At 38.2% G+C, this 22,756-nt stretch overlaps 1 protein-coding gene across 2 annotated transcripts in view; it reads right to left on the minus strand.

The window, feature by feature from the left end:
* Positions 1-308: 308 nt before the first annotated feature.
* igdcc4 (immunoglobulin superfamily, DCC subclass, member 4) overlaps positions 309-22,756 on the minus strand; it is a 58,489-nt gene continuing 36,041 nt past the window's right edge. Inside the window, exons 5-20 of one of the 2 annotated variants that reach the window (XM_024295625.2) lie at positions 19,834-19,968; positions 18,649-18,801; positions 18,009-18,419; positions 17,648-17,812; positions 16,869-17,006; positions 16,211-16,390; positions 15,676-15,882; positions 15,223-15,327; positions 14,966-15,149; positions 12,713-12,840; positions 11,732-11,902; positions 11,519-11,653; positions 11,016-11,118; positions 9,090-9,327; positions 8,859-8,987; positions 309-7,503 (exon numbers count right to left, since the gene is read on the minus strand). In XM_024295625.2, the coding sequence (XP_024151393.1) occupies positions 6,985-7,503; positions 8,859-8,987; positions 9,090-9,327; positions 11,016-11,118; positions 11,519-11,653; positions 11,732-11,902; positions 12,713-12,840; positions 14,966-15,149; positions 15,223-15,327; positions 15,676-15,882; positions 16,211-16,390; positions 16,869-17,006; positions 17,648-17,812; positions 18,009-18,419; positions 18,649-18,801; positions 19,834-19,968 (3,101 nt within the window). In that variant the 3' untranslated portion in view covers positions 309-6,984. Of the gene's footprint in view, positions 7,504-8,858; positions 8,988-9,089; positions 9,328-11,015; positions 11,119-11,518; positions 11,654-11,731; positions 11,903-12,712; positions 12,841-14,965; positions 15,150-15,222; positions 15,328-15,675; positions 15,883-16,210; positions 16,394-16,868; positions 17,007-17,647; positions 17,813-18,008; positions 18,420-18,648; positions 18,802-19,833; positions 19,969-22,756 lie in introns of both variants that reach the window. The other variant, XM_024295623.2, reaches the window with a different exon arrangement.

Below are 22,756 nucleotides of genomic sequence, written 5' to 3' on the forward strand. Positions count from 1 at the left end.
TTCTCATTTCTTATTAGTAATATCAAATTCAAGTATTTCATTAAAATTCAGACCAAATAGGAAAAGCACGCATGTAAATAATAATACCTCTCATTTAAAGTGAGTAATTGATACATATTAATATTGTATTTTTGAAAAAGAGATTTAATATTGATGTATTGATTTTTAAAAAGTAGCACTAAGTAACAAAATTTCATTTATTGGAACTATATTTATTTTAAGGCTTGAAGATGTTCAAAAAGAAAGTTGCAAGAAGTGGCTTTATCTATTTCCCTTATGTTTGTACACTTAGAAAAAAAACTGCAACGTTGAGTCCTCTTTTTATTTACATGACAAGATTTCACAGGTGCTGCAAGTTATATACATTTCCACAAATTGTAACACAGTTTAAAAAAATGTCCACAGGCCATCAGTGCTACCATTCCTGTGAACAAAACATTTTTGTATTATCAGTCGCTACCACTCACAGGGAAACTTTTCAGGCTAACAGAGTTGAACTTCTAAAAGGTAAAATGTTTCTCATGGCCCAAGAAGAGGCACAAGTCTAAGTGCTCCAATGTGTTACGAGGGGTTGCTCTGTACACAATGATCACAAACGGTTGTTCCAGGATGTTTTCTGGCACTTAGCAGGAGAGCGTTTGCATACTTTTGCAAAGACACTAAAAGCATGCAGACAAAACGAGCCCACCTGAAGACTGCACAACACTGTGACATTAGAAACATCAGCTGACCCTGTAAATGCAGAGAAAAAACCAGAGGCAAAAAACGTGTACAAAAGGATACCATCTGTGCAAAAAGACAACACGAAGATACAAATGACATGCATCCGAGTTGGACATGCTGGCGTGAACCATTTACAGTTTATAAGCAACGGTGGAGCACCTGAGTAAAGAGGAAACCTGTTTTTTTGTTTTCTTTTGTTTTTTTGTACAACTGGCAGCCTGCGCTGAGAGGTATGACCTGCATAGGGAGGGTATCCACTGAAGGACAATCCTCTATAATCACAACAGAAACAACATCATGCTTCATTTTCAATCTTCCATTTCAAATGTACTAGTCTTTCAGAGTAAAAGTCATTTTTAAATATCCTTCAAATGTTCCTCTTCTCTTCACTAGCTAGTACCACGCCTTTAGTGCGAATCAAGACGATCCCTGTGACTGCAATGAGTAAGAAGTCCAAACCAAATGTTGCTCGCCTCTTCTGATAAACTCACAACACTAGAGGATATTTGAGTCTATACATTCTATTTGCTACAAAATGTGTAATATCCAAAAACAAATCTAATAAAAATTACCCACATGAGGTATATATAGTTTCATAAAACCATTCCAAAAGGAGAATGAAATATACACAATTATCAAAGTAATTATCATCTCTGCAAACAGAGCATGACACGTTTTCCTCATTAAGGTTTGATTGTTCGAGGCAACAAAAAGAGATGGTGGTTACATGTGAGCAGTTTTTTTCTTTTTTTCTGTGTTAATAAGCAAAGCATGCACCTTTTATACTGGAGGTGGATTTTATCATTTACAGTCTAGATCTTCTGCTCAATGCACTGTGACACAACTGCATTGAGAGGGAAAAAGGAAAAGCAGCATTGAAAGGAAATAAAAAGGACTCAGACTGTACATCATAACATCTAACTCCGTCACAGGAGGTGGCTGCGTCTTTGTTACTCATGCTCAAGATAAAGCTGGTGTTGTGATGGGGCCTAGTGAAATACAGGGGGAGGACAAGAGCAGCTGAGGTTTTTAAAATGTTTAAGAAAAACTATTATAGTATGTCCAAATTAAAAATGAGTTCACTGATGTTGAAGTTCATCACCTTGATAATGTCTTATACATAATTTTTTTAAGTATGCTCAAACAAAAGCACATCATTGTGGCTGACTGTGGACTCTGATGACCGAAGGAGCTGAACCATAGTGTGTGTTTTCAAAGAGATTTCAAATTGAGTAACAAAGAATTCGGCAGTTCAGGTTATTTGTGATAAACTCAAATAGTAAATCTGAATTCTTCCCCTACGGCTTCCCTACCCCTACATTTAGACCCAATCCAAATTCTTCCCTTCTCCCTTCCCCTTCATTTATCCCTCCAAATAGAGAGTTGTGAAAAAATTGTGTCATATTTTGGACGTCACTTTCGTCAAAGAGGTCACCAATAATAGTCAGTCCGCTAGCTTTTGCGGGGAGCTTCCAGCACTTAAATACACATAACAGCAGTTTTATAACTTTACTTACATCTAAATGCAAACGTCTGTGGATCAGAGTGCACCCACATGAAGAAAAGCGCTTCTCAACGCAACACAGTTTAGCCTCGAGGGGGGAGGACTTTGCACCCCTCCATTTGTAGGGTCGGATTTAAAAAATACATTTCCTGAACACACTTACTCTTAAACTGCCCCTTCAAATGGAGGGGAAGGCAGAAGGGCTAGGGAGAAGGGATGAATTTGGATCGGGGCTTAGCCTTCCTAACAGAGTTATGAAAAAATAGTGGCTTCTAATTTGGCAGCAACCCCACTTGATGACATCACCAATAGTAGACAGTCAGCTAAACTAGCGCGGAACTGCTATCGCTTGGAAATACAAAACAGGACTTGTTTTATAACTTTAAGAAAGATAGGCTAAAACAAAAAGTCTTTACTTAGATTTAAATGTAAACTTCTGTGCATCAGAGAGCACCCACATGAAGAAAAGCGCTTCTCCTCTGCGGCACAGCGCAACGCGGTATCCCCTCGCAGTGGAAGTCTATGGATCCCTCCGCCGTGAGGGTTAGCCCTTAAAAAAAACTATTTTTGACAGCCCTACCCCTTAAAATTCCCCTACCATTGGGGGAGAAGCTGTAGGGGGATGGGAAGAATTCAGATTCAGCCAAACAGTCTTCAGCCTTTGCCTAAAAGGTTTAGGTAAAAATAGATCCCAGAATGATCTACAGCTAATTTATGGCTGGGCTGCCAAATCCTGGTTCTTAAGATCTACATACATAATTTTTTTCATACTCTCCTTTCGAAACGTGTTGCTGTTGATTTGTTTAGCTCTACTTAAGTGATAAGAACTTAAAATCACAGGATTGAAATGATCAGCGAGGAGTTTGCTGTAAGACCAGCAGGATGGTAGATCTCAAAAATTGCAAACATCCTCTTGATAGATTGTGATTTTTAGTTATAGAAAACAAACAAACAAAAAACATTGATTCTCAATCCATAAATCTCAATGGAAACCTTGTTTTGACATCACTGACTGCAGCAGAACTTCAAAAGGTTTTTAATTAAATTAGTTAAATAAACTTATTTAATTCTGAGATTGTTTACAACATATTTTCTGGTGAGATATACGATTGTTGTCCTACTTCGAGAGAAGCTGCTTGTCCTGAAAACAAAAGAAAAATAAAATCACTTCTAAATGATTTTTTTTTATTATTATTTTGTATCTGTAAAAAACGTAATGACCCCATCAGTGTTTGTCGAGTTATTAAATATCAGAACACTGTTTTAAAAAATGATCTGGTCTTTATCAACTCTTACAAATAGAACTAATTTTTATACAAAACTTAGACCAAACTTAACTGAGCCTGCTTGAGTCTCTCTGCTTCTCCGTATCTCCTCCTTCATTGATACTAACTCAGATTCAGGAGTCCGGATGACATGTGACTGAGCACCCTCTCATTTCAGGCCTTTTCAGATTTGCTGCTGAACTTTCAGATATTAATATTGCCCTTTCACACTGCGGTCTAAAACTAGATGTCAGACAAAAGTTCTCATTTCACGCCTCAATTCTTTGGTATACAACGATGTTAATGGTCAACTCACTAAACATCAGGAGTTTTCTAGCTCCCAAAACATCAATCCTCCACCACCGTGCTCGACAAGCTGAAAGGCACGGTCTCTTTGGTTTACTCACTTTGGAAATTCCAACCATGCCGCCATGAAAGAAGAACAATTCTGAAGCACCCATCAAAACTAATCCCATCAGTCAACAAAAGCATCTAACAGGAACCGACTAAACCAACTGAACTGCTCGTGTATTTCAATATTCTATTCATCTGAGATGATAAAGACCTTTTTTTTCATTTCCTGCTACACAGATCTTTATGGAGCCCCTAGAGGGACATTTAAGTAAAATAACATTTGAATTAAAAAAAAAAAAAAAATCAGAACTTTCTGGTTATTACCAGATAGTAACAGAAAAAAAAATAAAAAACACTGGTTGCTATGTGGTGCGCACCAGACAGTGAGATAATAACCAGATTTTTTTTTTAAATTTACTTTATTTATATACATATATATATTTTTTTGTTTACTTCAATGCACCTTTAGGGGCTCCATAGATCTTAAATGAGTTTGTGATTATTTACATCAGCTGCTGGTGAGCTACACATTTACAGTTTCATGGCCATGGAAGGGTAAATGAAAAGTGGTGAAAATGGCACCTTTAACTACAGACTATTCAAATCAGTGATACTTTTCAGATATATTTAAACTGTTATATTATTCTATGTTTTTCACTGAATTAAGCCAACCAGTGAAAAACACAAAATAAATCCAGAAAAATGTATAAATTGCAGTTTTTAACAAAGTTTGCCATTTTTCCTTACTAAAAGCTTGTATTGGGACTTACGCCTAATCCAAACCTGTGTGAACATTTAAAACCTTATGAATAATCAGCAAATTGACAGCCATCTTGAGTAATTGTTAGTCAGCTTTGGGTGATATTTATTTAACTATCTAATGCTGTACGGATTAAAAATAGAAATTTGGAAAGTCTTTCTAAAAGAGCGCTAGTAAGAATATATGATATAAAACAACAACCATCCTGTGAGGAACTGAGGTAGTGATGTTGGGGAAAAAAAGGATGCACCAACCCCACTTGAACATCATGTCAACCAAAAGTAACTTCAAAAAATAACTTAGAAAAAAAAGCAGTTGGGTTGTTTTAAAGAAAGATTTCAACATGAAAAATGATCATTATAAAATACAAATGGGTGTTTTTCATTGGTCTCCACGCAAATACAGAAAAATATTATTTTGAACACCCACTGAATGAAGATCAAACTAACATTTTTAGAGTTTAAATCAGCTCACTTGAGGAATCAAGCTATTTTTTTCTCAGCGCAAAAAAAAAGTATTTACTTTAGTGGAAAATCAGCCTGAACGGTAATAACAAAGCAGTTTTTGTGCACACTTTGGACATCCCGAAATTGGGAGATAAAATAGGAGTGGTCTGCAGATAAATTGCAATGAAATCTGCCCCAAGTTCTCCTAAAAATAAAAAGACAATACCAAATGCAAATACATTGATTAAAAAATTAGATATCCAATATCTATAAAACAGAAATATTGTTTAAAAAAAAAAAAAGAAAAAAGAAATCACCCCAAATTCTTATATGGCCTTTTGAAAAACACAGGTCTAAGTTGTACTTACGATACTTTTTTTTTTTTTCTGCTCGTTCACATGTTTTTAGTGGGATACAATCATTCATAGAAATACAAAAAGATTAGAAATGCACCTAGAATAATTAGGCACCTGAGACCGCTTGCTCTCCCTTCTGGAAAAAGAGTCGATGCATGTTTATGCATGACTGAAATGAGCTATGATTCCTGTATGCATGTGTGTGGACCCTGAGCCAGCAGAAGGCTGAAGAGAGACGGGGATGTTCTGCGCTCCAGCAGGACTGGGAGCTTTTAGGGATTAACCCTTTAATACCAGAGCTTTAGCTCCAGTGCTGATGTTCTTTGACCTTTTGTAACTTTTTAACCACTGATGTGATCAACGTAATTCTAGCAGATCCTGATTCAGAATCTGCTGGATTACGCCGATTGCATCTACAGGTAAAAAGCTAACCTGTTAACACCTGAGGCGTCGTCGGCAACGCTTGAACAGAAAATCTTTAAAGTGTAACCAAACAGGGCAGTTGGAGGGTGACCATTCTCAGCCCAGATTATAAAAATGCCAAAAAGGAGGCGGGGTTAGTAAAGCCAGACTAAGCGGCGGAGGTGTGGCTTAGATCTATGATTGACAGTTAGGTTAGCTTTATGTAGCAGTAACACTAGAATGAGAAATTCTCACACTATTTACCCTTTAACATACTGTAACTTTTCAACTTTACTTTTTACTGTAACTCCTGCCGCTTTTCCTCTTCAAAATCTACTGGAATGACGATCATGTTATGGGTTGAAAAGTTACAGTGAATCAAAAAAACAAACACTTGAACTCTGCCGTTAAATGGTTAAGGTACATTAAAAAAAAACTTGTTTAAGCATCGCCAGTGACGTCTCAGATGTTAAAGGGCTAAACCTGTGTGCCACCATAGTCACAACCTCCAGTTTTGTCATTTCTGGTAATGACCTGCCCAAGAATTTCATCACTCCTTAAATTCAACACTGTCTCACTCAAAGCTCGTCATATATTGACGTAGGTTCAAGCCCCCTATGCGCCAATTTTTGACGTTTTGGGTGTCCCTAACTTGTCATTTTTTGACATGCTGGCTATTCTCAATAAATCAGGGGTGCCCAACCATCGGTACAAGGACTAGTGCCGCGTCCCAGTGGTTTGGGACCCGTAATGTGAACAGCAAAAAAACGACAACTTGGGGACACCCAAAATGTCAAAAAATGGCGCAAAGGGGGCCCGAACCATACCTCCATACATAATGAGTTGGGAGTGATAATGTGTAGTTAGAACCTTTCATTCCTGAGAGGAAGAAAGCGATGAGTGACACAGTAGAAATGTCCCAAACTCCACCAGTCTGGATTTGTTCAATCTTTCTTTCGTTAGCACATGAACAGAAGGGAAACATGATTAAAAACCAATAGAAAACGTCAAGATAAAACCCAATATGTCCTACTCTATACGCTGTAATAAACGATGGATTCAGAGTTCATATAAAACTTTGCAAAACAATCATGAAGAGCATAAAAATAATTCCTCTGGCTTGGTAAAACAAATTCAGTCTGCAGTGTTTGTGGGACCGGTCCTACACATGAGGCTATGGGCACAGGTACGAGTGTGCTGCTGAGGTAGAATGGACAAAACCGGAGCTGACGAAGGGGGCGGGGGACAGCCCAGCAGAGATGGCCCTCCCTGATGCACACGGGCAATGCTTGGAGTCCCCATTCTCCATATGCTCTGACCTCACAGACCGTTTGGGGTTGGGAGAATGAAAGCCGTTGGTGAGCCCCGTGTCCAGCCGGGGCTCCGCCTCTGCAGGCGGCTGGTGTCCTGCCACGTCTGCCTCCCCGTTTTGGTTGGCCACCAGTGTTTTCAAGGGAGTACATGGAGGACTTTCGGCCAGCAAACATCTTTCAAAAGGCTCCTCTTCCTCCGGTGAACTTTGCAGGCTCACCTCCAATAATGAGGGTCCTCTGGTGGCGTTAGAATCCCTCTCCCTGCCCTCTTCCTCCTCATCCTCCTCCTCCCTGCTGGGGTCTGACAGCTCAGAGTGAACAATGACTTCTGCTTCCACCTGGTTACTGCACAAGGACGAACACAGGCGGCTGTCTCCTTCCTGTAACAGAACAGTGTCACGGTCCTGTTAGGGCTTCAGTTATCCTCATCCTCACTCTGTCGCTCTCTGGATCTGCTGTGATTTAGCCCTCCAGTTGACAAACAGAACTTCTTTGTGTCTTTACAGTCTTTGATTTATTTTACTAAAGCCTTTAAGACTGAATATATTAAGCAGAACTGGAATCGGCTTGTGTTTGTTTAATTTGGAAATTCACCTAAAATTAATACAACCATTTAATGGCTGATTGATCAGCTCAGCACAGACAGGAAAGCAAGGATTAAGAGTTATTTACACTTTGCAGTCCAAAACACATTCACCAAGCTGACAAAGGCTTTAGCTTGTTTTCAAATTGAGCTTCAGTACCTCATGATGAAAACCTAGACCTACTTGTAAATTCAACCAGTAAAAGTTCAAGATTACTTTATGATTGAATCCATTTTTTGTTGTTGTTTTTTTTCCCTTTTTTCTTGAAAAATTGCAGTAAAATATAATAATAAAAAGCAAGAAGCAACCTGTTCTGTTTAATTGTATTATTTAAAGAAATGAGAGCTGCCGATAAACAGTCAGCATTTCAACAGCTTTTGACCTTTTCTCACTTTTACCAAAACCATCATTTTCCAGGAGAACCTGGCGCCCACACATCATTAACTGGAAATAGAAGGTTGGAACAGGAAGTTCACATCCCATCCAGCCCCTCCCCATTTTGGTCAAACACTTTTGTTTTTTCTTTTTTTTTTGTAGAAAAAGACTAATTTAACGCTGTTGGAGGAGGGAGGCGTCCGTTTACCAAACTCCACCAATTTTAATTGCACCCCTGTGGAATTTCCACTTCCGGATGATGATGTATGTGCATCATCCTTTCTGCAGCCAGGTCCCTCGCACATTTGAAGATTTGACATTTTCAGAATAGCAACTTGATTGTTGTCATACAGGGCAGATCCCAAAACAAAGATAATCTAGCTAATTAGAAAAATAATTAAAAATTGAAAAACATAGCTTGAGGCAAAATCAAATCTCCCTTCTTTGGAGAGAATTTGTTAGAGCTCTTACAAAAAGATCAGATGAGTAACATGTCAAATAATACATACATTTTCCCTCCTGGATAATTTATTTCTTAAAAGATTGACCTCATAGAAAAAAAAATATCAGAAAAACATTTAATGCTTTTCGTTAAAATTGTTCATAAATCTCCCTGTGTTAAGTCAGAATGTTTTTTTTTGCAAACACCACTGACACCAACCCTCATCTACACTGAAACTTTCTTTCTTTATATAATTCCAAACCATGCAAAAACATAAACATAATGTTTGTAAATGGCAGAAATATGTCTGAACAGATATTAATGCTTCACTCACCAATCCAGCTGCAGTCATGAATATGTTGAAAGCTCCATTAATGAGCGCCGGAGAGTCCTCCGTTATCGTGTCTCTGTACTTTGTGATTCTGTTTACCCAGTTATGACTGACAGAGCCGTTCCAAGCAGCCTGCAAGATGACAATGCATCACTATGAGATCTTAGCATATTCTATGACAACATGTGAGGAGCATTTGGAGAAAGAAACAAAAGCAATATTTCAATTTGAAACCTTGGGTTCAGTTGCAGATGCATCCTTTCCCTGTCCGGGGTCAGGGGTTGCCATCAGACTCTCTGATTCTTGGGCTAATTCTTCTGCTAATGGCTGAGCAGACTCTTGGCAGCTGGGGGGCATCAATATGTCCAGCTCATGGCTGTCACTGCAGTCTGTTACATTGGCTGGAGCTGGGAATCCAACTCTTCTGTACTGAGGAGTCACAGCTGTGGAGCTCAGAGCTCCAGATATCTCCCTGTTTGACATATAAAGATGCAGTCACTTTATGACACAAATCGCTTCTGTATAATTCATTCTATTTATATTTCTATTTTATGAAAATCTACAGCTGAAAACAAATCAGAAATTAATGGCTACAGTGATTCTTAAGCGTACTTGGATTTACTCTAATGTGACTAATATCGTCCTCCTCCTGACTAAATGGATACATTTCAACAAAGTGCAGCTTCATGTACAAAAGGGATTCATAGCAACGCACTCGAGGAAGGATCACACAACCCTGATTGTAAAAGTAAACCATGTCCATCAAAAGAGGCCCTCAGCTAAAATCTGTGTGCTAGACAAATAAAAAAATAAAAAGTTTGATGGGTTAAAAGTGTGTCCACATCGAGGACATGATCCATTTTGTTTGTGTCCTCGTCAGGTTGTCGCCGGTCTGTTTTGCTCTTCCTGCCTGCTTTGTCCACGGACATTCCAGAGCAAAACGTTGGGGAAGTATTCAATTCTGACCAGTATGGACCGTGTCTTTATTTTGTTTTTCTTGTGAGTCAATCTCAACGACCATATTGGCCACAAAGCAGCAAAGTCTGAGGGTGACCTGCTGGAGGCTTACATTGTGGGTGTGATCACCTTTGCTGTGACTTTTTTCAGAATTTACAATAATTTTTTCTGAGTTTGCCATCATTTATTTGATATATTTTTTCTGACTTTGCTATATATTTTTCTTCTAAATTCGCTATAATATTGTTCAAAATCGGTAGAATTCTTTTCAGAATTTTGTTTTTTTTCAGAATTCTTTATATTTTTTTTCAGAATTTACAATAATTTATTTCTGAATTCGCAATTATTTTTTTCAGAATATGCTATATTATTTTCTGAATTCCCAATAACTTGTTTTCATAATTTGGTATATTTACAGAATTTACTAAAACTACTTTTCGTATTTGCTATATTTTATTTACGAATTTCCTGTAATTTTTTTTCTGAATTCGCAATTATTATTTCAGAATATGCTATATTATTTTCAGAATTTCCTTTAACTTTTTTCATAATTTGCTACAATATTTACCAAATTCACTAAAATTAGTTTTTGACTTTGCTATATTTTATTTATGAATTTGCTGTATTTTTTTCAGAATTTGCAATCGTGTTTTTCAGAATACGCTACAATAGTTTCAGAATTGACAATATTGTTTTCAGAATTAACTATAATTTGTTTCAGAATTTGATATCATTTTTTAGGACTACAACAGTTGTAGTCCTAAAGCAAGGAGATAAAGACTTGAAGTACTTGAACATGTTGGTTCACTCCAAGAGAAGGAGTAATGATTTTAGTCATTTCTGTGGAGTTAGTTTAACAAAAATGAGTACTTGTAATGTTTTTGAGATTATTTTTGGTGAGTCACTGAGAAACTGATTTCGGGATGTTTTTTGTGAATTTTATTGACAGTCCCTGTGTCTCTGCAGCTTCACATCAAAGTAAACTCCGGCTGTAACTTGTTTTCTGCACCAATCATCACACATAAAAATTAACAGCTCATTCTGGTCAATAAAACTACATGCGGCATTTTGCTTTGTGGTGTTTGAAGGGGGGAGGAGCGAGGCGGACGGGCGGAGTCATGACAAGAACATGAACGGGCGGATCAAGTCTGTGACACGAACACATTGTTTTAAGGAAAAAAAAAAATAAAGGAATAATTGTACCTGGATTTGCTTTTACGAAAGCTGAAACATATGCACAGGAGGATGCAGATCAGCCCCAAACAAACACCGATTATGATGCCTGTCAGGGCATGGATGTCCAGCTCTGGGAAAACAAAAAAAAAAAAGACAATTTGAATTTAAATGGGAAGTTTTTTAGATTAGAAGAGTTGTAACACCACTTTTTGCCAAATAAAATGAACACAACATCCAATATTTACACAATATAATTTCAATTTTAGGAACAAAGACATCAATTATGAAAGAGAATACAAGCCATTTTATATTCAATGTTTTCTTGACTGGAATTTCTAACCATCTCTGTCATGATTTAATCAAGAAAATACTCGGTTCCATAGAAATAATAGAATAAAAAAAGAAGCAGACAATTGAAGTTGGTTAAGTTTTTAAAACTAAAGACATATCGCATTTTCTTCTAGAAATCTTTTTAACTAATGACTTGGATGGAATCAACCTGGATGAATGAATGAAAACTGATCATTTACCATACTTGGGGTGGGGAGTTTGAACATCTTTTACAGGGGAAGAGGGTCCTGACCCCACCTCAGTAGAAGCTCCCACTTTGAAATAGTAACGAGTGCCGGCAGACAAAGTGTGCACTTTCACACTGTTAATGCTCCCTAGAAAAAGAGGGACAGATTTGAAGAAAACAGTAAGAAAAACGCAGCTCGTTAGTTGCTATCAGATCAGGAACTCACCGTCCTGAGAGAGGCTATTCCACATGTGCTCCGGATCACTGAGGTTGCAGCTGTACAAGATCCTGTAGTTGCTGATGATGCCGTTTGGCTCCAGTGGAGGGCGCCAGCTCACCAACACAGAGGATGAGTTGAGAGCGTTCAGCTGCAGTTCCTCTGGAGGTGTGGAAGGCCCTGAGGGAGAACACAGGACCGGGTCAGTAATTACAGCTCAGAAATGAGGCCTTGCAGCTGGGGAATGTATATTGTCTTAGTGGGGGATTTGACATGGTGTGCGACAACCATCTGTGTCCTCCTGTCCCAGCCACCTGGGTACAGAGCAGGAGGGGATAAGCAGAGCAGTGGGGAGCGGGGAAAGGCTCAGGTGCTGAGGAAAGGCGGCAGAGGGGAATGACGGGCTGAGCTGCAGGACTGGCAGCATTAAGAACCGCTCCTACTTTTGAGTGACAGAACAGAATTACTGGCCTACATAGGAGCCAGAGCGACACCTGAGACGCCTATTGTTGCCGCTTAACAGCCTCTAATTTCTGGCAACCGACCAGAATGACCATCCGAGCACAGACAGCGGTATGCACAAAAGACGACATGAACGCTTGGATGCAGACTTATTTAGCCACACTTTACTCTTAGTTTACCTACAGATTGAAAATCTACACTTGTGGTCTGCTTTTCAAGCATTTTCAGATTAAATTACATTTCCATAATCATTATTAAAATGAAAATATTATATTTGTCTTTCCTGCCTAAGAAAAATGAAGTTCCAACTGTTGTTGACTTTAACAGAGACGATTTCCTGTGAGCTCTTGTTCTAAAGTAAATATCTAAAGGTGCTAGAACAGGTTATGGGAAATACTGTGTTTTCAGTTATCAAGTGTAGGGAGGAAAAAGGGACTAAAAGTTCGAACTGCAGTAAATTTGTCACAAATCTGTTCCTGAAACAGTATCTTTAAATCTTTTTAACATAAGTGTCTAGCAGAGACTCACGGTCAGGCAGTGTGGTCTCCTCCACGGTGCTGCTGAAGGGTCCCCCCATGTCCACGCCGTTAGACTGCACGGCCAGCTCATACCGGGTGAAGGGCTTCAGTCCCCCAATCAGGATCTCCTGAGCAGAACTGTGAAACACAAACATTTGCCTCCAATTTTCACTTTTTACATCATCTTAGAAAGCTGTAGTTTCCTCACAGGAGCCTTGGTCAGATTTATATATGATTTGATACATAAAATACTAATATAAAGATTTTCTTTAGTGTAATTGAATGTGAGTGTATTTAGGTGATATTCCGTTTTTTGTTTTTTTTCATCAGAGCACAATGTTCTCTAACAAGAAAAAGATAAACAATTTAGCATTTAGAGGCCTAAAGCATGGCGGAGAAACCACCCGCGGACGTCGAGAAGGGCCTATCTATCTATCTATCTATCTATATATATATATAATTATTATTCATTCATCTTTTTGGCTGCTTTGTCCGTTTCTGGGTCACGGGGTGGCGGAGCCTAACCCAGCTACTGATGAGCAAAGGCAAGATATAACCTGGATAGCTCGCCAGTCTGTCGCAGGGCATTAATCACACACCCATACACTCTCACTTTCACACCTAGGGGCAATTTAGAGTCACCAATTAACCTTTGAAGAATGTTTTTGGACAGTGGGAGGAAGCCGGAGTCCCCGGTGAAAACCCACGCATGCACGGGGAGAACGTGCAAACTCCACACAGAAAGGTCCCTAGTTGGTGATTTTGTTTCAGGTGCCGGGGCCTTTTTGCTTATAGTTATATAATACAGACACATATATATATATATATATATATGTATTTTCAATACTTAACGTAGGAACATGGTTAATTATACTATACAAGAGTGAATATTAAGCTTACAAGATCCAGCAAAATGTTAGAAGTCACACATTTCAAGTCAAATTATCATCAAACAAAGCAAAATGAGGAAGCCAAATAAAATCTTTTCAGATACCACTTTTATGCAAAGAAAAAATAATATATCAATATCAATTAGTTGTAATATTTTTCTATCTTTGATTGTTATTTTAACCTTTTGGAACCTAGGGCCTAATTCTCAGTTTTTTTTGTCTAGTTTTGAATTTGTTTTTTGAGATCAAAAGAAGAATTCTTGCTTGTTAATGTGCTATAATTTTAATCAGCGAATTTGTGACACTAACTTTGTTTAGTCATTTTTCCATGTTGTATTCACACATAAGACATAAAATCATACAAAAACTGAAAATTCCAGCTGGAAAAAAGTGCTTACACTTGCTGTGGAAAACCTAAAACCGTTTTCACAACTTAGACTGAAAGATTGAAGTGTAATTAAAAAAAAAAAATGATAAAAAACAAACGCTTTACACAAAGTAATTTACATCTTTTTGAATGAAAATACAGTACAAGTAAAAGTTCCAGGCGAAATTCACAGATTGTTGTTTAGTTGAACAAATATGGGCCTAACGGGCCTCACACCTCCATGCTGTGACCTTTCTGATGTTGTCATGCAGACTGTCTTCATTTCAGTCCGCCTGTGTGGCTGCAGCTTCCAGGCAGCCCAAAACAATTGAATTTGTTTTCTGGGTGCTTTGCTGTCCTTTTGAAATTTGTCCTGTAATTCTGTTTTTTTGACAACTTATGTGGTTGTTTTTTCTGAAATTGTCACTATTTTGTCAGTGGGAAAGAATTAAAAAAAAAAAAGATCTTTTGGAGTAGAGTTTGATCCAGCTGTATTTCAGGTGTTCTGGTCGGCTGGAATCTGCTCACAGGTGGAGGCGTGTCTTCCTCCTCCTCTGTATTCAGGGTGAACTGCTCGCCTCTTGCAAAAGAGGCGGAGTTTCTGCAATTTTTAAATAGCGCTGGAGTTTGTTGCACTAGAAATAGTTCCTTTCCAATATAAAAGATGATTTCTGATAGCTAATAGTCAGCTTCGCTACGCCCCCTACAGCTGATCCTCTGCGGTGCAGCTGTCTAATCCACATTCATTTTCCGCCTTATTTATTAAAATAAAAAATCGTTTTGTCCACAAACTAAATATGTCATTTTCTTTCTTTCATTGTATAAAATCCCAATCACAGAATATTAAAAAAACTTGAAGTTTATTTTAGATTATTTTTATTTTATTTTCTTCAGAATTTCTGTTTTTTTACATGGTATCTTTGTTTTTGAGCTAGACAGTCTGGTTAAGGAAGGGCGGGGTTAAGTAACGTTATAAAACGTCATATATCTTTTGGGATGTTCTGACCTTGTGTGGTAAGACACCAGGGACGTGTTGCTGGTTCCTGTCGGACTGCAGCGCACCGTGTAGTTGATGATTCGCACGTTGCTAAAGCGCGGTTTCTCCCATCGCAGCAAGATGGAGGTGGAGCTGTTGACAGCAGCCTGAATGCTGCTTGGGGGCAGTGGAGGGGGGTGCATATGTGGAGGCGCTGCAAAAATAAAAAAATACATTTTCAGGTCAACATTAAATTTGAGCGTTTTACAGGTGGTCGTCTGCCTTACGTCTTCGGTGCTCTTCCCTTTCGGTCCTCCCTTTCCACACTGCAGCAGCTCCATCTGTGTGTTTGTTGAACGCCCAAACTCTGACCTCGTACTGTCGGTCAGCAACTGACAGACAACACAGACAGAACTCAAACTAATTAAGGTAGAATGTACAGTCTTTAAGAAAAACACAGATGCTGCCACTTCAGTGGTCCCTCCGAGTCCTGTCTCCTGTTCAGATGACCAAATTTACATAAATCTCCATCTTTGTTTTCATTCTCAATTTATTTTTCTAGGTAGGGTTGAACTTTGGGAGTTTAAACAAAAGAAAAGTGTAAGATTGTTCATACAGTACCGGTCTGAGAAAAATTTATGAAGCATGTATGTAGTGATGGTTTTACTAAAACATCTGTAATTGTTCTATTAAAAAAAGTTTTTTTTTTGCTATTTTTCTATTTAACACACACTACTCACCCAGGCCAGTGAGCAGGTGAGATCTCGCCTTCTTTCGCAGCCGGATGGTGTGCAGCGATCTTTCCCTGCTGGATTTCGTGTCTGCCTCCATTTCTCTGTAGGACAGCTTGTAACCAGAGATCAGCGTGTGGTTGGGCGAGGGATGCCACGTCACATTGAGCGTTTTCACTCTGGCTTTGACTTTTAGCTCAGTGGGAGCAAAGATCACTAAATCAACCAGGGGAAAAAAGCAGAATCTCCTGTTTATTTACCAAAGAATTAAGGTTACACTTTAGAGGTAGCTTTGTGTCAAGTGTTTAGTGAACATGTGCATAAATTGAACAGTATAATCAATATTCTAAAGGTAATTTGTCACCTGCAGAAACTGTTAAATTACTGTGCCAATAAGAGCAGTAAAACATCTTGGACATTTCATAATTTGAGCTCAAACAGATTAATTTGATTTCCAACACAACTGAGAACAAATCAACAGGAAAAAATGTTTCAGGGAAAAAGCAGGAAAGTGGATTTAATTTTTTCTTTTTTTAAAACTTACCAATGCTTTGGTTACTGTGACTGTACTGGGCTAATGTTTGGTATTGGGCCCACTCAGAGGGAACCCCAAAGCCGACGCCCGTTCCGGCTGCTATCCTCAGCCGGTACACCTTGTTGGGCTGCAGTTCCCGCAGCGTGAACCGAGTCTCGTTTCCCTGCACCTCCACGGAAAAAATGGTGTCTGCTTTAGGAACAAAATGGAAACATAAATCACTAAACTTTTTGATGAAATTAAGAAATAAATCACTTTTGGGTACAAACTTTCTTCAATCTACTTACACAAATGTGCTGCATCTGCATTAATGTACGCATCTTTTAGGAGTAAGATAGTAAAGGTATAAGCTCCTCTGAGAGTAGGTTTGATAAATACAAGTGGATCCCATGGAAAAGAGTACAGTCAGGATAACTAATGCAGCTCCGTGTGGGCACTTCATTACCAAGAAAATCAAATTAATGTGCTCCTTTCCAACTCCTGAGCATTTAACAGCTGTATCTTTTTCCGAATTGTTGAGAGAGCAGAGACAAAAATACTTCCTGCAGATAATTACCAAACCATAGAAAAAACTAAGACTGTAAACAAAACATCTCCCAAAAAAGCTGTGCTTCATTCTGAAGTACATGCGCAGTCATGAAAATGGTTTTTAATGAGGATTACTCACCCTGATCCAGAGTGCTGTACTCGATGCGGTAACGGGTGACCGCCCCTCGACTGTGCTGGGAGGACAGCGGATGCCACATGAGCCTGATGTCAGTGGGGGACGAACTGTCGATGGACAGCTGAGGAGGAGCGTTGGGTACTGCAGCAGGACACAAAATACTTTAAGAGTACAACATTCATAGTCAGCTTTCTAATGATACCCACTCCTGTTTTTAGGCCTGCAAATTTACGTCATTGTTTTAAACTGATGTGCATGCAGTGGCAGTAAATACTGAGTGAGGACGTGTCTGTAGTTTAAGCTTTTAATTATCTTTCCATATCTGCTAATTTTTTTCTTACCGGAATTATCACCACGAAATCAAACTGTCCAATATCGGCCGATAATTATTGATAACTGATATTATCGTGCAACCTTAATTGTGAATTTTTTCTTGATTTGAATTTGTTAGGCGACCGTCAAAAATATGTCACGGGTTCACAGACATATATAAAGTGTGCATGAGTATTGACTACAACGAGAGAAAGAACATGCGGGGGGAAAAAATAAATCTCTGTATGACAACAGTATTTTTGACAGTAAGTTAAGAAGAAAATTTGCATGAAAAAAAGACAAACAGACATATTAAACGCAAAATTAAAGCTGTACTTTTTTGCAAAGTTGAGTACTAAGTATTCGTTTATGCACAACTTTACCTTTGTGCAAACATTTCTTTTTGACCATTATCTTACCCCATATTTTTCCCTCTTTATTTAATTTATTTCATCGATATAGCCACTCACCGTCCTCCAGCATCTCTACAGTCACGTTATCAGACGGGCCACTGGACCCTCCAGGAGAATAAGCCGTCACAAAGAACACGTAGGCGGTGTGGGGGAGGAGTTCCTTCGCCAGATACTCTGTGGTTTCGTTATTCAACACAAACTGAAACTCCACATTATCAGAACCTAGAAAACAAAAATGCATCCAATGCTTTTTGGGTGTCCTCATTATATATAATGTTCAGGAAGTGCACGGCTTACAGTTCATTTTTACAGAAAACCTAATAAAACGGTGACTGTTTTATGCTTTTAATGGCCATCTCAATGCTTCAACTAAATCCTGTACTTCTGTTTTACAAGCTTTAATGCCATTAACACCAACCTGTAGCGAGAAGGTAGTGCACAGAGTACCCAATGACTTGATCCGAGTTGTTCTCTGGTTTCTTCCAGGTGAGCAGGGCGGTGGTGCTGGAGTAGGGCGTGACGGACAGGTGGCATGGAGGGCTGGGAACGCCCTCCTTAACCGTGACCATTAGCTTAGCCGTAGCGCAGGCCGTGCCGAGCCCGTTGTCGGCTATGCACTGGTAGTAGCCCCCATCGTCCAGAGCCAGCTGGTTGATGAGCAGGACTCCAGGGCTTTGAATCTTCACCCGCCGGAACGTCTTGATGGGCTGGCCGTTCTTCAGCCAGCGCAGAACCGGGCGGGGCTCCCCGGAGCTGTTGCAATGAAATCTTGCTGTGTTCCCTCTGGAGAGGGACACACTCTCAGGATGCTGGAGAATCACCGGCGAGGCTGCGGAGAGATGAAAACCGAACTTTATCCACTTCTAATACATTGGAATTTATCTTTTCAGTCTGAAAAAAACATGATTCAACTCTACAAAGTTTTAATTACCGGTAGTTTAACATTTTCAACTATAGCCGACCTTCGAATCCTCCAGGTGCAGAAGACTGTTTTCAAAGTGGCGGCTTGAAGAAAAACCTTTGCACAATGTCATTACATAACAGAACTGTGATCTTACCAGACACATGCAGCTCTGCAGAAGCATTCACGAAATCACTGGTCATGTTTTTGTTAGCCCTGCAGACGTACACCCCTGCATGGTGACGCCGGATGTTCCGGATCACCAGGTTTGTTGCAAGAACGGCCACATCGGTGGACATGGGCTTTTTATCTGAGGAGAGGAGAAGCACAAAGCTGAAAAACAGGAGATCATAAGGTTGCCAAAAGGACTGCAACAAAAGTATATATGTGAATACTCTTAAATTAATTTAAGGGAAACTAGGAGTTGTGGGTGCAATACCACAAACTGACCAACAGATGGCTCTATAACTGTACTATCAGTACGGGTTAAGCTGCAGGTTAAAACAAAGATATCTACTTAGCTTTTTTACAGAATTAAACGAATAACTTAAGCTTTCTGTCTCTACTAAACAAATAACTAACAGTGATCCTCACATGTTTTCAGCCTTTGATGGGACACAGATAACAATACATTGCATCATAGAACAGAAATTTCTTACTCAGGGGTCACAAAGGGTTCTAAAATTTAACAAACGTGTCAGACCAGGAGCAGATTTGTGGTGCGTTTTCCAAATTCACCTTGTAAAAGAAAGAAATAACACGAAATCTGGGGGAAAACATGATTTAATCTTGATTGAAAATCACTTTAAAACAGAACATTTTGGAGTTTTGATTTCAAAACTGTGGTTTTTGTTCACGTTTTAGTACCATTTTCACCAATGGGTTGATGTCTTTCAGGGAAAAACTCAAACTCGGGGAAATTATATCTTCAGGTGGTGTTGGAATAATCAGAAAAATGACAGTCCGACTTAGAATTTTCTCATGAATATCGGAAAAAATAACAAATCTTTATAGACTGAAGAATGACTTTCTGTGCCTGAACAAAGGTCAGCATATTTGTAGTGCGCCATCTGTGGGGAGGTAAATAAAACATTAATATAGGTAATCAAAAAAATGTATTCCAGTTTGGCGGGCCAGATTTAATCGTTTAACATGGCCGTAGTTTACCCACCCGTTTTAGAATATCTGTGTGTTTCTGGATCAACATAAAAAGTAATGAGTGTGCAATCCTGTTTAAAAATAGATCCAGATAGAGACAAAAAACTGAAGAATGAGACATATAAAAAAACTAAACATTAAGTGGAGAGAGTAAAGACTTGGTGAGAACTTGTGTGACTCTCACCTTTTCTGCTCCAAGACACTATTGGTTTGGGCAGGCCTTGTGCCATACACTCCATCACGGCGGGATGGCCGAGCATGACTGTGACATTCTGAGGTCGAGCAACAATCACGAGAGGGCTTAGGGCTTCGTTAGAGCCTGCAAGAACAAAGAATTATTTGATGTTCTAAACTAATGATGCTTGAGGACTTTGTCTTCCAGATTCAGTCTTCTACTGCCGTGCATCAACATAATTCTATGACCAACCTGGTATATTCCACTTTTAAATTAAACATTTCATGCACACATTTTTTTTTTTTTATTTCTTTAACTGATCAAGAAAGCTAAAGATCATTCATCATGGTTGGGTTTAATAGATATAAGCAAATCAAGCATGAACACGTCTCAGGAGCAGAAGTTAGAGACTGATGGAGGGCTGCTATTAACCAGATCATTAACTTCAGATTTGTTGCCACAAACTCCTTTTTGCTCAACAGCTGACATTTCTTGCTTTATACCAACAAGTGTTTCATGTATGGACACAAAATGTTATATTTAAAAAAAAAACGACATGTCCTCTAAAGTCTAGGATTTCACACCTCATCCAGACACTTCTCTGTTTTTATTTGTATATTTTCCAAGTTTGAGAGGTTTAGACGGGACAGAGAGATGCTTTAGAGTCACTGTGTGACAGCAACATGTCTGGCATGCAAGTATAGATGACTGAACAGTGAAAAACATAAACAAAAAAATATTTTAGATAATGTCACCAAATCCTAACAATATACAACATTATTAATTTACCATAAATAAAATGAATAGCTCAGTGCTTCTTTCTATAACTTGCATAATTATTTTATCAAAAGTTAACGTCTACGAGAAACCAGTGTGAATATAGCTATAAATAAATACAAACTTTTATTTTTATAAATAGCAGTGTTCTTATAACTAATATTAATTAAGTAAATACAGTGTTCCAGTAAATAACAGCGATAAATGATTACAGTAAATAAATAAACAAACAAAGTTTATGCTGACGTGGCAGCCGGCACGGAACAGCGTGCTCAACAGTGGATCGCCACAAATGTGCTTCGCGCTACTATCAAATCGTACTGCCTGCCTCTGGGATTGTGACGCTTTTGGAATGTTTTGTTTGTTTTATTCTGGTCATAGCTTTGCCGACCTGTTGGGAAGCTCCACCCGACCTCACGTTATGGATGCGCCTCATCCAAATCAGCTCCGGTGTGGACGGCTAAAACCGTAATTTGCACAGCGCCCACTAACTGATATTTTTCCTTTTTTTTTCATCACTGTTTTTATTAATTTACTTATTTTTTCTCAATTTTCATTGGTGTTTCTTTAACAAATTTTTACTTTACATTTTTTAATAGATTTTTTTTTTCTTTCTATGTTGCTTTTTTTCTACTTTTATTTACTTTAACTAAAATCTATTAAAACATCAGTTTCACTCAGTTTGACCTAACAGAAGTTAAAAGAATGTGGTGGCTTAAGAAAGAGAAAAAAAAAACTCCTAAAAAGTAGCTTCTCTTGTGAGTTCCTCCTCAAAACAGTTAGTAAAGTTGCATTAATTTGCTTAGTTTTAAATAGCAGCTATAAATTCCTATTTGTTGCGTAGAAGAAACATGGAAAAAATCTATACAAGCCAAGATTGAACTAAAGTCCCCTTACTAAAATATTTTTAAAGAAACATATTTAAAAGTATATTTGGCCTCTATAGAAAAATTCAAAATGTACAGTAAAAATATGTCAAAAACAATTAGACAACTCAAAGCTTTTAAATGTATTATTTCTTATTTGCAGACCATAAACTTCACTTTTGTTTTTTATTTTAGTTCTCTTGTTTCATTTAATTTTATGTTGGGTTGAGTACAACATATTGTAAAACACTTATACTGTGATTTGTTTGTATTTGTGTATGTGTATACTACAGTTGGTAAATTGTGTAGTTTGAAATATGTTAATAAAAAGAAGAACTACAACTCAAAGAAAAAATTATATAAAGTGTTAATGCAACCAAGACAAATGGGATGTGAGGATTAGTTTAGGAAAAACAAATATTTGAATCATAAATGGCTTCAGTGTGTAGAAAGAACACCATCAATTATCAGCTGAGGATTCTACCAAGTTTCTCCAGATGCTGCTGAAGGTGCATTATTCATGTGCTGATCACTTTCTCATTTCTTGAGTGTGTCGGTCCCTGAGGTGCAGCTGGAGGGAATGCCTTCAAAAGCTTAGATTGCAAACAATACCCATAATGTGGCTTTGCATTCTGTAAACACATCATATATAAATCATTAAGATTGCACACAGCAAGACATTGTTAATCGTGGGGGTTTCAAATGAATCCGTCTTTGAATTGTCTACAAAGCAGGATGTGCCTTTGGGCAAAATGTGAAGCAAAGTAAACAGCAGAAACTCAGCTTAAAGCTGAGAATAATTCAAATTGTGCAGATCTAAGTCTGAACATGTCAACATCCTAATACCATTTCTCTCAAGTTTTATATTTAGCAGTGTAATGTTAGAAAACACTGACAACACGTTTCACTTTTCTAGGACTGCAGTGCTTTCTTTTAACAAAATATTGCTTGTAAAACACCTGATAAAACAGTTTGAAATACTCTTTAATAACCTAAAACTATCACAGAAAATGTAACTAAAATGCTTGACACGATTGAGAAAATCTCCCAGACGAAGCCTAAGAGTCTTTAAATACTGAAGAGTCTCGCTGTGCTTTTAAGGTCTGATTCATCCATTGCATTTGTATTTACTGTACCACTGTAACATTTAATAAAAATCTAAATATATATAAAAAATGTTTTAAGATGGTAAACTATTTTTTATATTCAGCATTTTAGTGAAGAAAGCTGGATTTCAAAAAGCAGAATGTATTACTATTATATGGACAGGGGTAAGCGTGATCATTACC

This window comes from Oryzias melastigma, linkage group LG3 (assembly GCF_002922805.2).
Source record: "Oryzias melastigma strain HK-1 linkage group LG3, ASM292280v2, whole genome shotgun sequence".
Classification (NCBI taxonomy): Eukaryota; Metazoa; Chordata; class Actinopteri; order Beloniformes; family Adrianichthyidae; genus Oryzias; species Oryzias melastigma.